At 37.7% G+C, this 16,777-nt stretch overlaps 3 protein-coding genes across 6 annotated transcripts; 2 read left to right on the top strand and 1 right to left on the bottom strand.

The window, feature by feature from the left end:
- Positions 1–257: 257 nt before the first annotated feature.
- On the bottom strand, positions 258–1,711 carry LOC122404100 (COP9 signalosome complex subunit 6). Its single transcript, XM_043407997.1, has 5 exons — positions 1,454–1,711; positions 1,092–1,375; positions 859–1,024; positions 582–775; positions 258–504 (listed from the first exon to the last, which is right to left on the bottom strand). The coding sequence occupies exons 1-5, from the start codon at positions 1,683–1,685 to the stop codon at positions 364–366; spliced, it is 1,017 nt and encodes a 338-aa protein (XP_043263932.1). The 5' UTR covers positions 1,686–1,711; the 3' UTR covers positions 258–363.
- Positions 1,712–2,318: 607 nt separating this feature from the next.
- Positions 2,319–9,344, top strand: LOC122404076 (uncharacterized protein DDB_G0283697-like). 4 transcript variants are annotated; one of them, XM_043407975.1, is made up of 7 exons: positions 2,319–2,479; positions 4,350–6,046; positions 6,124–6,297; positions 6,383–6,526; positions 6,603–8,342; positions 9,214–9,249; positions 9,315–9,344. In XM_043407975.1, the coding sequence occupies exons 2-5, from the start codon at positions 4,364–4,366 to the stop codon at positions 6,759–6,761; spliced, it is 2,160 nt and encodes a 719-aa protein (XP_043263910.1). In that variant the 5' UTR covers positions 2,319–2,479; positions 4,350–4,363; the 3' UTR covers positions 6,762–8,342; positions 9,214–9,249; positions 9,315–9,344. The 4 variants fall into 4 exon arrangements, with proteins under 4 accessions (XP_043263910.1, XP_043263914.1, XP_043263909.1 ...); XM_043407979.1 differs by having other exon boundaries at positions 6,603–8,220; positions 9,214–9,344; XM_043407974.1 differs by having other exon boundaries at positions 9,214–9,344.
- Positions 2,320–4,361, top strand: LOC122404091 (phosphatidate cytidylyltransferase, mitochondrial). The gene is made up of 3 exons (XM_043407988.1): positions 2,320–2,454; positions 2,525–2,647; positions 2,755–4,361. The coding sequence occupies exon 3, from the start codon at positions 2,927–2,929 to the stop codon at positions 4,040–4,042; it is 1,116 nt and encodes a 371-aa protein (XP_043263923.1). The 5' UTR covers positions 2,320–2,454; positions 2,525–2,647; positions 2,755–2,926; the 3' UTR covers positions 4,043–4,361.
- Positions 9,345–16,777: the final 7,433 nt, after the last annotated feature.

Raw genomic sequence — 16,777 nt, 5'->3', positions numbered from 1 at the left:
ATATTATGTAGGATGTGTTTCAAAATTCTTTATATGTATGTTGTGTATTGGGAAAAAAAAAAAAAAAAAAGTATAAATCCAAAGCACGTATCAATAAATTTATATCATGGTAATAGAATTTGATATCCTTATGTATTCAAATAACAGATTTCAACCGCTTTTTTTGTCAATTAGGTGTCAACTGGTACAATGATTCAATCGATTTTTTACATTTATTTTATGAGAAGTACAATATCCATTATAGCAGCGAATTTTACTCACCGATAAACTTTGCTGCTCTCAGTTTCTTAACTTAAATATTTTGCTATAACTATAGGAGTAAAAAAAAGACAAGTATAAAAGGCAACAGATTCTATTCACTCATCACAAAAAGAGACTTCGCAAACGACGACCCACGCCTTGTTTATCGTACAAAATATTGAATTTGTTAACAAATTGATTAATGTTATTGCAACCTTTTGTTACGATACCGAGGTAGGTCATCAAGGTGAAGTCATTACATTGCTGAAAAGATTAATAATTTGATGCATCGAACGTGTTGAGTTAATTTTTATTCTGACAAGTGGACGGCGGATACTCACGTTATAAAAATCGGCTTTAAATTTCGGATTGTTTAAAACCGGCAATCGATGTCCCAAAGAACAGGCTGCTCTCAAAACTTCGTGATTTCCTTTCAGTTCCCCGCTTTGTACAGCTTGCACATATTTTAGAACCAATTTTACTCTCGAGTGCAACATTTTTATAGCACTGTGTTGCGCAGTTAGGTGCTCCGCGACTGTAGATCGTTTATTCATTTGAGATTATTTTTTTTATTTCGTTTAAAACACTGGAAAAAGAAATAAACATGGTTTATATTACCTAACGAACATTCCCCTTGATCGTTGCTGCACATTCTCGCCACATGATCAACGCCGATTCTTTCAGCTTCTTCCGTAGCCAGTGTATAAGTTAAAGGAACAAACAACATTGTAGCTTCGCCGTTAACCAAATCGATCACCGATTCGTACATAGAAATAGACAGTTGCTACAAAGAACAACGAAGTTTCATTAAAATGTAAATATAACAAAAAACGTCAAACGTAAATGCGTACATCTGTATTTTTTGGTCTCGGATCGAGCTTTAGTAACACAGGACTTTCATTGATTTCGCAGAGCTGCTTATGCACTCTGATGTCCCTTTCGTTAGGCATCTCTCCTGTCGTATACCATCCCAAAAAGTCCATTTCGCTGAAGACTTGTTTAAACTGTTCTTCTTTCGTGTTGTAATAATCTCTGTCGATTATAACATCGTCTCCGATACACGTGAACATCAGTTCGAAGGAGTTCATAATTTCAATGTTACGTCCCTTTTGTTTACCGATCAATGCTCCATATACTGGAACGCGTTTAGATAGTTTTAAACGGTTGTTTTTATGCTGTTCGAAGGAAAAATTGAAATCGTTTGAAAATTTACCTAACTGGTCTGTTCCTTCTTGGGCACGAAGCCTAGTCCAGTGTTCACTGACATTCATTATAACAAGCGGATGGAGACTGATAGAAACAGATCCAACAGTGCCCGATGATGCCATCACTTTAATAGCACTGAGAGAATTCGCCGATGTGGAGGCATTTTTTTCAGAATTATCCTCATCGACTTCCATCGGTGTCTCCGTCGGTGCCGTTGCATTGTTTTCGTCAACCTCCATACCGTTTAATTATTCTTCTTGTTTGCGAATCTTGCAACGAATATCGTCGTGGGTCCTTTTATACGACACCTGATCAACAACGAAAACGAATCCTTTTGTTGTGATACTATCCTCAAGTAACACAGATATTTGGTAAAAAAAAAAAATTTTAGCTCAACATCATGATACGCGTTTCTTCACGGTTTCGTTCAATCATACGCGTATTATTCTAAGGTTGTCAAACTTATGTGTATGTAAATACACGGTATATTTCAAAATAGACTTCGTAAGGTAAACTATCATAGAATTCTCTAGAGGCAGTAGTCGATCTACATAGAGTCGGGGATCGCACGACGCACGAGAATTGAGCGGTGCACTCGGTGCACTGAAAAAAACACTAGGATTCTGACGATAAAGTTGTAGAGAATCTTTGTTGGGTACAGTGATTTAACGAGATATTCTTGAAAGGAAGCGATTTGAAATTATTTATATTTATTTATGGTATTAATAGGAAAGTGTTACGGGAATTATCGGGGAAGCAAGAGAAAATATTCCATTGGAAGAATTTTATTTACCGAGCTCGGCTGACAGATCGAACCCGAACGAAACCACGAAACAGAAAATTCGCGGTTCTTGTTATTGTTCTACATGAAGCAGATTACTTCAAGCGATCATGCGTTTCTGAGTTCGATATACGATACGATATTGTACAATTTGACGTTGGTTCATTCTTGTTCATTTTAAATTAAAGATTATCATTCGAGTCGCTGTGCAATTAATTAAATCCTCGGTATAGAATACTGCATCGATTTTAAGTAAGTATGTGTAACGATTACACAATTCACGAAAAGCATTTCTAGGTTAGATGGAACGGATCTCTGTTAATAAAGGGTGCAGTTGATTGTAAATATCCAGAAATTCGTGACCATCGTTGCCAAAGCTGTTGGAAGATATCAGACGGAAAAATATTTGTCTCGTGTCAGGTGCCGGCTTCTTTATTATATTCTTCAAACACTATACTTTTCTGACTTTCCAATCTATACATAATATTCTATCGGACAAAATATAAAATCAACTGTACCCTACTTAGATCTACGTAAGAAACAAAAAAGACAAATCCTTTGACGATCGCACAAGATTTATCGCAAGATATTACCTAAACAGTTATTCGAAGTTTTTGACGGTAAAGAAATATTATGCAGAATTAAAGGTATCAACTTTTCCTTGGGGGAGGATTTTGCTTGTACTATTAATATTTTACCATGATGGAGAAGTTCGTTGGAATGCACCAGCTAAAAGGGATATTGAAAAGTTTTCCAAGGAATATGAAATTTTGCTTTGCATACGGATCTGCCGCATTCAAGCAATTAAACAATCAGTCCAACAATATGTTGGACCTTATTTTTGTTGTTCGTAACGCAAATCAATGGCACGCAGAGAATTTAGAACTTAATCCTACGCATTATGCCCAGCCGTTGAGGTTTCTCGGTCATAGAGCGATCGCTAACGTGCAAGAAAATTGGGGTGCTAAAATATATTATAATACGTTGGTTAAAATAGCAGGAGGATATACTATCAAATACGGAGTAATTTCTGAAGTTTCGTTGGTAGAAGACTTACTAGACTGGAATGATTTGTACTTGGCGGGAAGGTTGCACAAACCTGTAAAAGTATTAATGGAACCGAGCGAACAATCACAACTGCCGACAGCTTTGGTACAAAATTTATATTCAGCTATACACGCAGCGTTATTATTGCTTCCGCAACACTTTACAGAGGTTGATTTTTACAAAACTATTGCCGGCTTATCCTATATCGGTGACTTTCGAATGACTTTTGGTGAAAATAAAGATAAAATTAACAATATCGTTTTGTCCCAAATGGCGCACTTTAAACAATTGTACAGTCCGATTTTACAACATTTCGAAAATTACGTGGACATTCCAAAGTCGGATCAAACGAGCGTCACCTGCCATCAAGATACAAGTCCAGAGACAAAAATACATCATTTGAATCAGTTACCTAGAACCCCGCAAGTTAAGCTTGTCAGAGCATGGTCGCAAGGTCCAAGGTCGAAGGATACGGAGGATTGTCTGCGCGCGATTGCGTACGATCCCGAGTGTGGTGAAATACTGGAAGAATGCTTGAAACAAATTGTTTGGAAATCCAGTGTCACGCAAAGCCTGAAAGGAATTCCAACCGCTGGACTTGTCAAATCTATTAAGTATGGCGGGGCGAAAATAATGAAGATGTTGCAAGCAACTCCACAGACAAGCTTGATCCCAAAATCAGAGCCAGGTCGAAGTAAAGTCGAAAGTATAGTAGAGACTGTGAAGAACGAGGCACAGCCAAAGGAAACAAACAAACGCATAGAGTAGTAATTACATCCCTTTTAGTCGTACATTTAATTCTGTCATATGTACAATGTTTCACGCAGCTATGTTCTAAATAAAGTTACTTAGTCAAATTACGACCATTTTTGTAGGTATAGTTTAATGCCTCGGCGCTTAAAAAGTATTTTAACGCGACACGATGCGATATTCTTAAGTTTTCTTTATAAGTATTACACCACGGACTAGAAGGATTAGCACATAAAATCAAACATCGTTATATTTTACAAAGTATTGCCATGTATGTATTGCAATTTCGTCACTATGAAAAAAATTAAATTTGTGATACTTTCAGCAAGTAACTAAATCATGACAACAATGGATTCTGATTCCGAGAGTCAGGACAGCGACGACGGGCGACGATTTCGTTTTGAAGCCACCCGCAAAGATTACGTGCACCCGGAAGCTAAACTCGGGAAGCATTCGAGGTCAAAGTCGGAATGTAAATCTGGCTACGACGACGTAGATTATAGAGATAGAAAAGAGAAATCTAAGCACGACAGCGGTAGAAGGGAGCACAGATCGTCGAAAGAGCAAGACGTTGATAACAGAGATCTCAAGCATTCTGCGAAATATTCGAAACACACACACGAGTCGAGAAGCTCGAGGCGCGAGGACAGCAAAGATTACAGAAGCTCGAGGGACGTCAGCATAGATTCGAAAAGTTCCGCTCTGTCCTCGAAGCGTAAAACGCGAGACACGAAACGTTACAGGGATCAAGATCGGGGCGAGCATCGTAAACACAGATCCCAGGAACGATCTCACAGTAGAAACGACGACGATAGATCCCAAAATGACAAGTATAGGAACAAATCTCACGAGAAGTATAAGCGACACTCGCGCGACAGAAGCCGCGACAGAAGCTACCAGTCGCATAAATCGAGATCGTCCGATCATGGCAGATTTCGAGGTGAACTCGAGAGGCACAATTCCCATAAAAGGATCCCGATAAAAGAGGATGTGGATCAACAATTGCAAGAATTATCGTCGCCAAAAAACCCGGAACCAGGCCGTACCGACAATGAATTATTAACGAAAAAAGATTTGTCGGAGAGCCAAGAGTACAAAGAGTTGGACTTGTCCGAGTTTGACGTTCTGTCGGAAACGGACGAGAATCTGTCCGATGGTTCAGACGTAGGAAATAGGTGTTTATTCTCGCGGCACCATAAGACAAAGACGAAAAAACGAAACTCGAACGACGAGTGCGAGAGCGCGACGAAAAAGCAAGCGATAGAAAGCGAACACTCGGACGGCTCGCCAAAGGTAAATGCAAGGAAGAACGACGTGTCGTCTGGTTCCAGTAATAATAATCCTGGTGCCGTTTCAGATTCCGCATTAGGTATCGCGTCGCCTATATTGACGGAAATAACGGAAGACCGTATAAATATCGTCGATGAAAGATGCGAACCCGAATCGAGAGAAAAGACGGTTGATTTGAATAGCGAAGAAGAAAATTTTAGTAACGACGAGAAAGCTTCCTCGCGGCTTGGTAATTCCGATTCTTCGAAAGCAACAGAGATCGGTGCTGTCGAAGAAGACACCACGTACGGGCCGAACTTACCACCGCCATTAATAGTTGATTCTTCCAGTAATGTAAAACCAGTAAAGACTACGAATTTCATAGGACCTTGTTTGCCAGAAATTGACGAGCGAAATGTAACTGAACGATCCGACGTTGATACGAGCTGCAACGACGAGAACGATTTAAGCCAAGAGGATTCCGACGCGGACTCGGACATGATTTTCGGTCCGGCGTTACCGCCGCATTTGTTGGAGCAAACGTGCAGCGACGAGACGAAAGCGAAAATCATAGGCCCCGCTATTTCGAACGCGATAAAATCCACCGATAACGACGAAACGGAACAGCCAGAGTCCGAGAACGAAGACGAGATCGGCCCTCTGCCGGCCAATCATCCCGCATTAAGAACTAGCAATGTGTACAAACAGCTGGAGCAAAGGGCGCAACAAATAAAGAATGAAAAAAAGGACGAGGTAAACGAAAAATTATAATTTCTATAGCGAATCGGGATTGTTTCGATGAAAGCACATAATGGTAAATGATATTTTAGGACGATGGTGATTTGAAGCAACGCGAAGAATGGATGACGGAGTTACCTCCGGCGCAGGTCAGTAATCTAGGATTAGCGCCGCGAAAGTTTCGCGTTAGGACAGGCCCGGACATGTCCGACAGGTCGTGCTGGACAGACACCCCGGCAAAGAAGGCTGAAAAACAGAGGCAACGAGTAAGCGTGATAACAATATTTCTTCGTCGCGTTTCAGAGATCGTTAATAATCGAAAATAACGCCGTGACTGTTTCGCCATTTTAGGAAGAAGACGCGTTCTATAATTTTAAAACATCGACCACAGAGCCGCCGTCTCAAGAAAGTAACGAAACCGAAGGTGGAAAAAGTAGAAAGCGCGAGAAATCGCTGTTAGAAGTTCATCAGAGCAAACTTGAAAAGAAAAAAAAGGTGTTTGCGCATTGAAATTTTACGATTTATATATTTATATTATTATATTATATATTATTAAATGTATAAATTTCAGAAAGAAGAGAAAAAGGCAAAATTAAGTGGGCAAACGGTTAGGAGACCGTTCGACAGGGATATTGATTTGCAGATCAATAGATTTGATCAGGCTCAGAAGAATGCTATCATAAGCAAGGCGCAGTATCTCGACGAAAGGTTCTCTCGTGGAAAGATCTAGTAAGATTATAGTAAATTAATAAGATTTTACAAAGGTAATAAGTTTTGCGCAGTGTACATTTGTAATTTGGCTCCTGTAAGCGATATTGCTAATGAGTGCCTTCAACTACAAATGATGTAATTCGATTTTCATTTACAACGGGATCGAATTCACTTTTTCTTTTAAATTTAACTTTTTTCCACTTGTTCAATGCTTAATGGTTTTTATCGATTGATCATAATTGTAGGTGGTATTAACGTTAATATTATGAAACACCACCCTCTTTCGAAAACACCAATTTCCGCAACATATATATAGTACATTACGGTGTAAATTCGATTAATTACTATCTAAATATGTATAGACAGCTGTGTTATACATGAAATATATATTTTATTCACTTTACTGAGATTCATATCGACTTAAATCTATATTGTGTATGTACATTACACTATTGAATTGTATACTTCGTAAATGATCGTTCTTCATGCCTGTGATGTATATATACGTGTAATATTCATCTATTGTATCATAAAACATTGTAATCCAGTAAGTAATCAAACCTCACGTAAGTAGAAAAAAAACGGAACCATAAAAAGACATACATTCTACGAACTTCGAAAACGAAATACGCTTCTCCTTTTCCGTTCTTTGTATCACAGAATCAACTTTGTCTGTGATAATACAAAAAAAAAAAATGTTTGGATGTATTAAATTTGTAGTCGAATGTAAACAATTTATGATTGAACCACGTGTACTTTAAATATACTTTTTACGAGAATTATATTATGTACATTCAATTTGTTTAATAAACCGAATAAAGTTTTTTACTCCGCCTAAAAGTATCGAACGTTTTGAATATATCGATTATAACATTAACGTATGATACTTCGTCGTACAAACAATCTGATCGCACCTCCTTCAATCTGGACACGGTTCCGCAACGTGAAAATCGATGCGATTGCGAGCCTGACATTTAATTGAATTTAAATTTAGCGCTTCCCACCGCATGAATAAGCACGTCCGGCATAGCTCTGTCATATAGTTCCGTGTGAAAATAAAGGAAAAAGTGTGTACATATGTATGACATCCGCGTGACTTCACTGATCGAGTCGCGAAACAATTTTGTTTTAAATTGGAGAAGTCGTGTTAATCGTTTTCGCGTTACGTATGAACGTTGGATCGTTTGTCGTGTCTGTATTTATGAATGGGGCACTCCTGTACGGTAGTGGAATCTTTGACATTTTCTCGTGAACGTTGCTCGATTGTTTGATCAAACGGCCACAGTCGGTTCTTGCGTCGTTGAACTCGTTCTACGCATTTTGTCGCCGAGATCGGTGGTAACCACGTTGCTCGAAAAAACATTCTCATAACCTCAAAACCGAGGTGGACCGAGGAGAAGAAGGGTGTAAATGACACGCGACGGATGATAAATGGTGTGCATCTCGTTGCACGCTGCTGATATACCTACGAAATTTACGTGCGCGTGGGCGTACGCGTGCATGTGCGCATACATGTATATACGTATTACGCCGTTAAACGTCCCCTGCGTGTCGTAGGCTGTGCATTTTTTTCTGGATGAGAAAAGAAAGAAGGGTATCAGTACGTATAGAAATTATCTATGTATGCACACGCGTCGAGTAATACGGCCGATAAGGAGATATTCAGGGTTAAATTTGCACAGATCCCTCTTGTTCTTCGTACCTGATTACTGTGTTCCCCGTGTATACGTACGTACGTTTTACGCGCGTGTGTGCTGCGTGCATGTTACTTCTTTCGCGTTGATTGACACATATACACCGATAAACCTATTATTGTCGTCTATTCGTTCGTTAATGTGTCAAATTTCGTATATCAAGTTACAACATTTTTTTCGATCATTGATTCAGGTACGATAACGTGTACCTTTTTGCTTACGAATTGTTTATCGGGAGTAGTTGATTCATGTAGTGTATTTTATACCGTTTTATGGCAGACATTAAAAAATAAAAGTTTTACGTTGTGACGTTTTACATGCCGTGTTCGTTGATTTGATTTATTTACTTGCCTGAACTGTATCGAGAATTGCCATACAGGTTACGAATAAGTATTTTTTTCTCTCGCTGAAATGGTTAGATCTATTGTGACGGAAAACATTGAAATCGAATAAATAAATTTCGGCTTCTCTGAGTATGTACATGCAGTATGAAGATAACCCTAGGTTTGGTAAAATTTGCTGTTTCCGTGGACAAGTATGTAATAACAAATAATAGTAGCGAAAATAATTCGATGGTTCATTGTGGACTATACTTTGGTTGTAAAACTTCTTAGATCGAAGTTGACAGTAATTTTTTTTTTTTTTTTATTAATTATCCGCACTATCGATAATTGTTAAAATAGCGGTCGTGTGATACGTATAGTTTTCAACTTTATACGTTCTATACGAAAAACAAAGTTAGGTTATAAGTACATGCATCATATTTACTTCTTACAGGACAACAGTATTCTATTCCACGTGATGGATGTATTGGTATATTTTAATTGAATCTAACGTATAATGAGTCGCTCAAGAAAATTTTTAACGGAATATTAAAGTTGACAGGACAGCGTATACTTCTGATATTTTAAAAAAATGAGACAGTGTTGCATAAACCATCAAGTCCAGCTATGGCTTATGTTCCTTGTTGTTTGCGTCGTGTACAACAGGGCAGATATTTTGGTATTTTCTGCGGCAGCGAGACACCAAATCGAAGAAGAATTTAGAGACATGCCCGCTGGATTTGGTGGCTTGATTCCATCCGAAGGGATTAAGGTATCTATCGTCTTAACGTTTTATTTAGAGAAACCGGAGAAAATTATTAGGAAGTATTTATTTAGAATAGAATGCGTATTACGGAATATGGTAAATTTTATTAGGGTATGGTGGTATATGCGGATCCTCCTACTGCGTGTCACGACATACAGGGTCCCCCGAATATAACCAATTACAAAGGTAATTGGATAGTTTTAATCGCCCGCCAGAATTGTACCTTTGAAGTAAAAGTTCGAACGGCGCAAAAGGCTGGATACAATGCTGCAATTATACATAACGTGAACAGTAACGAATTAGGTAAATATTTTAATCGCAAAACTTCGCAATAATTATGAATTTAATTCGCATTATCGTTGAAAAACATCTACGACAATTACTTTGGGTTATTTGTCTACGGATAAAATAAGGCATAAATAGAAACTTACATTTACATGCGTATGTATATGTATTTTGTTATAGAACCAATGGTAGCGGAACATCCTGCAGGAATAACAATATCGTCTGTATTCGTTAGTGAAATCACAGGACTAATTATTAAAGAAAATTATTTATATGACGAATTATATTTTGTACTCATTAATGACGACACGCCGTTTAATATTAAACATTTACTTTTGCCGTTCACTGTTGTTGTCGGTCTGTGTTTTTTAGTTATGGTTATTTTCATGGTGAGGGCAGATAATGAAATATTTAAATAACATTAAGATTGTTGAGTTTTCAGCTAAACATCCCTGTTTGAAACGTGTCTCTTTTGTATTTTAGTTCTATAGATGTATTAAGGATAGAAGACGGCAACGAAGGCATATGTTACCATATTCGAGCTTGAAGCAAATTCCGACGCACAAATATACAAAAGGTGATCCATACGAAACGTGTGCTATTTGTTTAGAAGATTATATAGAAGGTGAAAAATTAAGAGTTCTACCTTGCGCGCATGGTTAGTATATACCAGTGAAAATCCATTATGGTATTCTAAATCCTGCGAACGATAGTACATTAATTCATTTCAGCGTATCACACAAAATGTATTGACCCGTGGTTGACAAAAAATCGTAGAGTTTGTCCCGTTTGTAAACGGAAAGTTTTAGCAGCGGATGAACAAGTTATTAGCGAGGACAGTGATTCGGACGCTGACGATACGACACCTTTATTTCGTGACGGTCATCAAGGTATAAGGAACGATCATTTTTTTATCTATTAAATTGCGTTCTCTAAAAGGAAAAATAAATATCTTTTTAGGCACTCGAGGTGGAACGTTCACACAGCAGGAGGAGAATTCTATCACGCGTACAATACTATCGCAAACTGCACGAATTACAAATCAATTGAGTAGCACTTCCGAGTCCGATGAATCTCTTTCTTTTTAACAATGGAAAGACTTGTAGCACGGGAGAACCATCTAATGGAACTGCTTTCATGGTGTTGGATACTCATAGCATTAATGGTAAGAAACTTTTGTTATTACTTTTAACCCTTTCGCTGTGAAAGTCTTTTCATCGATGGAGCTCCATTGTTCCTTGCGTCGAGTCAAAAACAAATTCAAGTTAAATCGACATTTAAAAAGCTTTGTAGAATTCGAAAATATAAAATTAAGTATTATATCTGGGAGGTATTGATCAAGGGTTTGTGGGATTCCGAAAATTTTCGGTAATTTCAAATATGCTTCGGAATTCTCGAAAACATCGAATGCTCGACTTATTGTCTGAACTACCTCCCGTATATTTTTGGGATCCCGCACACTCCTGGTATTAATTTAATTAAGACACAAAGTATTCGTGTTTTGTATGTGGATTCGCCAATTTCTGTATTATTCGTTTTGGGTGTCGCGATCAACAGAGAAAGGGTTAATAATCAATGGAAGAGAAAAAGAGAGATTTTGTAAAAAAAAAATTAGCAACCTTAACGATTTAATACCAGGAGAATTACAGGATGCGGAACGTATCAGCGTAAAACTACACAGAGTGAATTTATATAGGACAATTGAAGAATTTGCAGTGCCTGTTGTTCGTGTTACTGCAGGTGGTAATACACGGGTCGTGTTTGAATTTCGGGTGGCTCGCTGCGCCAACCGAATGTGAAACTACGAACCTACGTAAACCGGATCCTGAATGTTACGCCCGTTCTGCGTGATTCTCGTATGTTTATTCTTTATGGGATATTAATTATCTATTTCCGATAAGGTCGAAAGCACTTTTGCATGGTATTACAAAACTTGGCAGAGGAATGCTAGATATCCAGAATCGTAGAACGGAAGAGCATTTTTGACATTCTAAAGATTTAATTTTTTTTTTTTCTGTTATTTGGAACAAGTGAAGTGTCGATTATAGGTCTTGTCGTAAGTGTTAAAGAAATTTATATAAATCTAATTCTTCATATAACAAGCGTCGCTCTTCAAGCATCCCCATGTCCCGTGTTTTCTATAAAGGTAAACGAAATTTTATTATTGACATTGATCTACTATCTTAATAATAAGAATCATTGTTATCCTATTAGCTTATTTCGATTAAAAATCGCTTTAGATACACGGAAAATAATTACTTGATAGTTAAGACTGCAAATTTATTTTCTAGGCATAATGTCCGAGTAATGTAATGTTTCAAATAAGCGAGAAACGGAATATTTCACGATAAAAAATGTCTGTAATCGCGGCTCTGAAAGTTACGAGAAATACATTTTTTAAATGTTATTTTACTCAATGTTGTATTCATAGCTTTATGGCCTATGTATTTTATGTTTCGAGCGTGACTGTTAATCGCATACATTTACCAGAGTTACGGAGAACATGAATACTTATTTCTCTTTAATCGTACGAATAATAGATCCTTTTTTTTTTCTTCGAGTAATTAAATATTTTCAATTATTCCATTAATGCTAAATGATGATCATTGGTGATACATGTATAGTAAATTAAGTAAAATATACTTTGGTGATATAGTCCACGATATGAATTTATAAATATTATTTGTTATTATTGTATACATATATAACTATATAAAGACCAAAAATAGAATTCGTTTTAGCGCAGGATGTATAGAATTTAACCAAAAAATTATAAACATATAACAACTAATATTTTCAACGTCAGGCGTTGTGTTGATCAAGTTGAATCTTTAGAATGTAAGCGTCGCGAAGTATAACAATGCTGATAAACAATTTTACAGAAATATATATATATATATATATATAATGAAATTTCAGCAGTACTTTATCAAATCGTCGTCGTTATGAAACTTCGTGTAATTAAGTAATGCAGAATAATATTATCGTATTTCGTATAACGAGAACCACTGTTTTTTCTACACAAATTCTGTACATTTATATGTATGATTCAAAATATCTGAAGCTAATAGACTATATATGCCTCCGAACGGGGGAATGTATTACGTGCTCGCGGATCGAGGACAGAAGCGGCAAATTAAATTTATGCGAATCAGGGGACGTCGTTTCACTCTGTCGTTTATGATCGGGTGTTAAGTTGAATCTTTCGACACAAAAGGTAACGAAAGAAAGGTTGTACAAAACTGCGTGTAAATAGTCAATATGGGAGACCTTGTTATGTATATATGTATATTGTACAATATCGAGGATTGAATTTTTACTTGATTACTATAACGTCTGAAACGAAAGACCAGACTTGCTATTGTCTTATTATTTAACGTTAGGTGTACTATCCAAATAAAAATAAAAATATTTATATTTTGTATTTTACATTATGCGTCTGATATCCTACGATGGACTCGCGTTGTGGTCTTCGAGCGAAGTTAGTGTATAATGTAAGATAAAGAGGACAATTCCTTGATTACTAAAAGCTTTCATTACGGTGATAAATAAACGCTATAACACGTAGAATAAAGATGAGATAGTTTTATACCGGTAGCTGTCTAATATCAATGCGTGTGATGCAGTTAAAAATAAAATTATACAGGGTGTTCGGCCAACCTTGGGAAAAATTTTAGTCCAGGATTCTAGAGGCCAAAATAAGACGAAAATTATGAATATTAATTTGTTGATGGAGGCTTCGTTAAAAAGTTATTATTTTAGGTTGCAGGGTCAATTATAATCATTTTTGGTAAATACACATACCTAAGAAATCCTACACATTTTCGAGAAAAAATTTCTTACCGAAAATCTAATTTTTCTTCCAGACCTAACCCAAATCTAATGCAGACCTAACCCAGACCTGACCCAAATCTAATGCAGACCTAACCCAGACCTAACCCAGACCTGACCCAAACCTAACCTAGACCTAACCCAAACCTAACCCAAACCTAACCCAAACCTAATCCAGACCTAACCCAAACCTAACCCAAACCTAACCCAGACCAAGGTGCCTAAATTTTTCGACGAAAAAAAAACATTTCAAATCGGTCTGGAATAATTATTTTTATTTGCAGGGATCAATTACAATCATTTTTGGTCATTAGACATACCCTCAAAATCCTACCCACTTTTGAGAAAAAAATTCGAGAAGGTGTGAAATTTTTCGACAAAATTAAAAAATTTCAAATCGTTCTGGAAAAATTATTTTTATTTGCAGGGATCAGTTACAATCATTTTTGGTCATTAGACATACCCTCAAAATCCTACCCACTTTTGAGAAAAAAATTCGAGAAGGTGTGAAATTTTTCGACAAAATTAAAAAATTTCAAATCGTTCTGGAAAAATTATTTTTATTTGCAGGGATCAGTTACAATCATTTTTGGTCATTAGACATACCCTCAAAATCCTACCCACTTTTGAGAAAAAAATTCGAAAAAGTGTGAAATTTTTCGACGTAAAATAATAATTTCAAATCGTTCTGGAAAAATTATTCTCGATTGCGGGGATCGATTACAATCATTTTTGGTGAATAGACATACCCCCGAAATCCTGCGCATTTTTGAGAAAAAAATTCAGCACAGGCGGAACTTTAAACGTTAATAACTTTTTAACTAAGCCTCCATCAACAAATTGGTGTTCTTGATTTTTGTTTTATTTTGGCCTCTAGAATCTCCCATTAAAATTTTTCCCAGTGGTGGCCGAACACCCTGTATATTCAAGCGTACGTAGCATATTACAGGTTATAACGTGGAAACGGTTTGCATCGGCCAAAGAAACAGGTCGGCCTCACAGCGACTCTCTAATCGCTTTAAGTAGTTTACCGACGAGTATCTTAGTTAACGGCAAAGAAATAGTAAGACGTCGGGAAGGATAAGTCCGAAGATAAATACATTGACCTTCGAAGGAATTTACTTATTAGATCGAGCCGAGACGATGTCGTCAGTTCGTGACAATCCTTGGGAAAATATTTCAATCGTACGAAGAGAAACAAAATTAGTTTCCGAGATAAATATTTTCTTGCGTTGTCAGTAAGAAACGATTGAATTTACGAAAGTGTTCCGAGGTGTGTCGTTTCTCTTTTGGGGAAAACGAGCGTGATCGGGAACGACCGTGAAACGAATTCTTGGCACGAATTATCTGTATCGGCGAGGTGACAGGAAAAACAAAAAGCTGGATTCCGTAGCGATTAGCTCGAGCTGAAGTGAGTAAGAGCGAGAGTGGTGGGGGCGAGCGAGAGGCGGGGCGTTTGCAAAAGGGGGCAAAGTAAGAAAGTTCCGCGGTTGCACAGAGGAAAAGAGGTTCTAACGGCGTGTCCGTTGAGAGAGAACGAGAGTGGCCGCGCGTGACCGGCACAATGCCGTTTGAATTCGTCTCCTTGTTGTGTGGAGAAAAAATCGCTCGGAGACGGCCGCGATGTCGAGGAAAGATCGTGCCTCGCTCATCGTGTAGTTCGGCCCTCTCCAACCTTCCGAGGCAGCCTCGTCCTCTCCACCTTCGCTATCGCAGCAACCCCGATTCTTTCCGTCGCCTCTCTTTGGAGGATCTTTTCTTACTCCATCCTCTCGATCTCTCTTCTTTCGCTCGCACGACGATCACCTTCGACGTGTCCCTTCCCCGCGTCGCGGCTTGGGCTTAGAAGCGGGCCAACTCGTCGGGCACGTTCGACGCCCGACGAGTTGGCTTCGAATTCCGACACGTATGCAACTAATCGACGAACACTCGCGTAACGTATTGTATTTCATTCCGTTACGATCCGGCGAAAACGATAGTCGCAATTAAGACAGATTAGCCCCTTTGTCCAGGTAATCGCGATAGGTTATGTTCGGGACCTTGTCGCAAAGCGGATCGAAGAAAGTCTAATGTAGGAGAACAATCGGCTATGAATAGGAACGATTTGAGGATCATTGTTTTTTATGTTCTGTATTTTTGTTAAACGATTCAATTTTATTTACACTGTTCTGGATTTGTAATTGTCGGATAGAATTCGATAAGTCTTGAAAGTTTGATGGAAACGAGTAAGGTTTATTGTTTTATTGTTCGGAGTTTCATTGCTTATAATTTAGCTTTGGTAAAGTGAACGTGAAATTGATGACGCGAAAGAGGAATATTCGAATTGGAGAAGGGCGTGCAGCCCATTCCAGTGGCCAAGGTGTCAATTTGTAAATGCATTCGTCACGGCCCCTGGCGTCAATCGGCTGCTAGGAATAATTTATGAACGTCCAGTACACGTATTGGGCACTCGTGCCGAAAGGGTTAACCAATGTGGCCTAGGGGCGCCATTACCTAATGTGGCCTAAGGGCGCAATATACCTCTTCGAGTCGGATTTAAGCGTACCACGTGGATATATTGTACAAATTTTCGGACACTTCAGAAATATCCACACGAAACCGGAAGTTATATATCAATTATCAATTAATATCGATTGTGAGTATAATTTTGAAATTACAATCGAATAAATCGTGTTACACGTTATTCTAGAAGCCAAAATAAGATGAAAATCAAGAATACCAATTTGTTGATGGAGGCTTTGTTAAAAAGTTGTTAACGTTTAAAGTTCCGCCAGTACTGAATTTTTTTTTCGAAAATGCGCAGGATTTCGGGGGTATGTCTATTCACCAAAAATTATTGTAATCGACCCCCGCAACTAAAAATAATTTTTTTAGAATAATTTGAAATTTTTTAATTTCGTTGAAAAATTTCATACCTTCTCGAATTTTTTTCTAGAAAATGCGCAGGATTTCGGGGGTATGTCTATTCACCAAGAATGATTATAATTGACCCCCGCGACCGAAAATAATTTTTCCAGAACGATTTGAAATTTTTCATTTTCGTCGAAAAATTTCATACCTTCTCGAATTTTTTTCTAGAAAATGGGTAGGATTTCGAGGGTATGTCTATTCACCAAAAATTATTGTAATCGACTCC

The sequence above is a fragment of the Colletes gigas genome, unplaced genomic scaffold, assembly GCF_013123115.1.
Source record: "Colletes gigas isolate AHSC1104 unplaced genomic scaffold, ASM1312311v1 Colletes_gigas_Sc00002, whole genome shotgun sequence".
NCBI classification, from domain to species: domain Eukaryota; kingdom Metazoa; phylum Arthropoda; class Insecta; order Hymenoptera; family Colletidae; genus Colletes; species Colletes gigas.
This window is presented reverse-complemented; position numbering and strand designations above follow the sequence as displayed.

Coding starts and splice junctions, on each gene's coding strand:
- LOC122404100 (XM_043407997.1), bottom strand. CDS start 1,685: ATGGAGGTTGACGAAAACAATGCAACGGCACCGACGGAGACACCGATG. Junction 1,025..1,091: donor CGAGACCAAAAAATACAGAT/GTACGCATTTAC, acceptor TGTTCTTTGTAG/CAACTGTCTATTTCTATGTA. Junction 776..858: donor TCAAGGGGAATGTTCGTTAG/GTAATATAAACC, acceptor AACGATCTACAG/TCGCGGAGCACCTAACTGCG.
- LOC122404091 (XM_043407988.1), top strand. CDS start 2,927: ATGATGGAGAAGTTCGTTGGAATGCACCAGCTAAAAGGGATATTGAAA.
- LOC122404076 (XM_043407979.1), top strand. CDS start 4,364: ATGACAACAATGGATTCTGATTCCGAGAGTCAGGACAGCGACGACGGG. Junction 6,047..6,123: donor AGAATGAAAAAAAGGACGAG/GTAAACGAAAAA, acceptor ATGATATTTTAG/GACGATGGTGATTTGAAGCA. Junction 6,527..6,602: donor AACTTGAAAAGAAAAAAAAG/GTGTTTGCGCAT, acceptor TATAAATTTCAG/AAAGAAGAGAAAAAGGCAAA.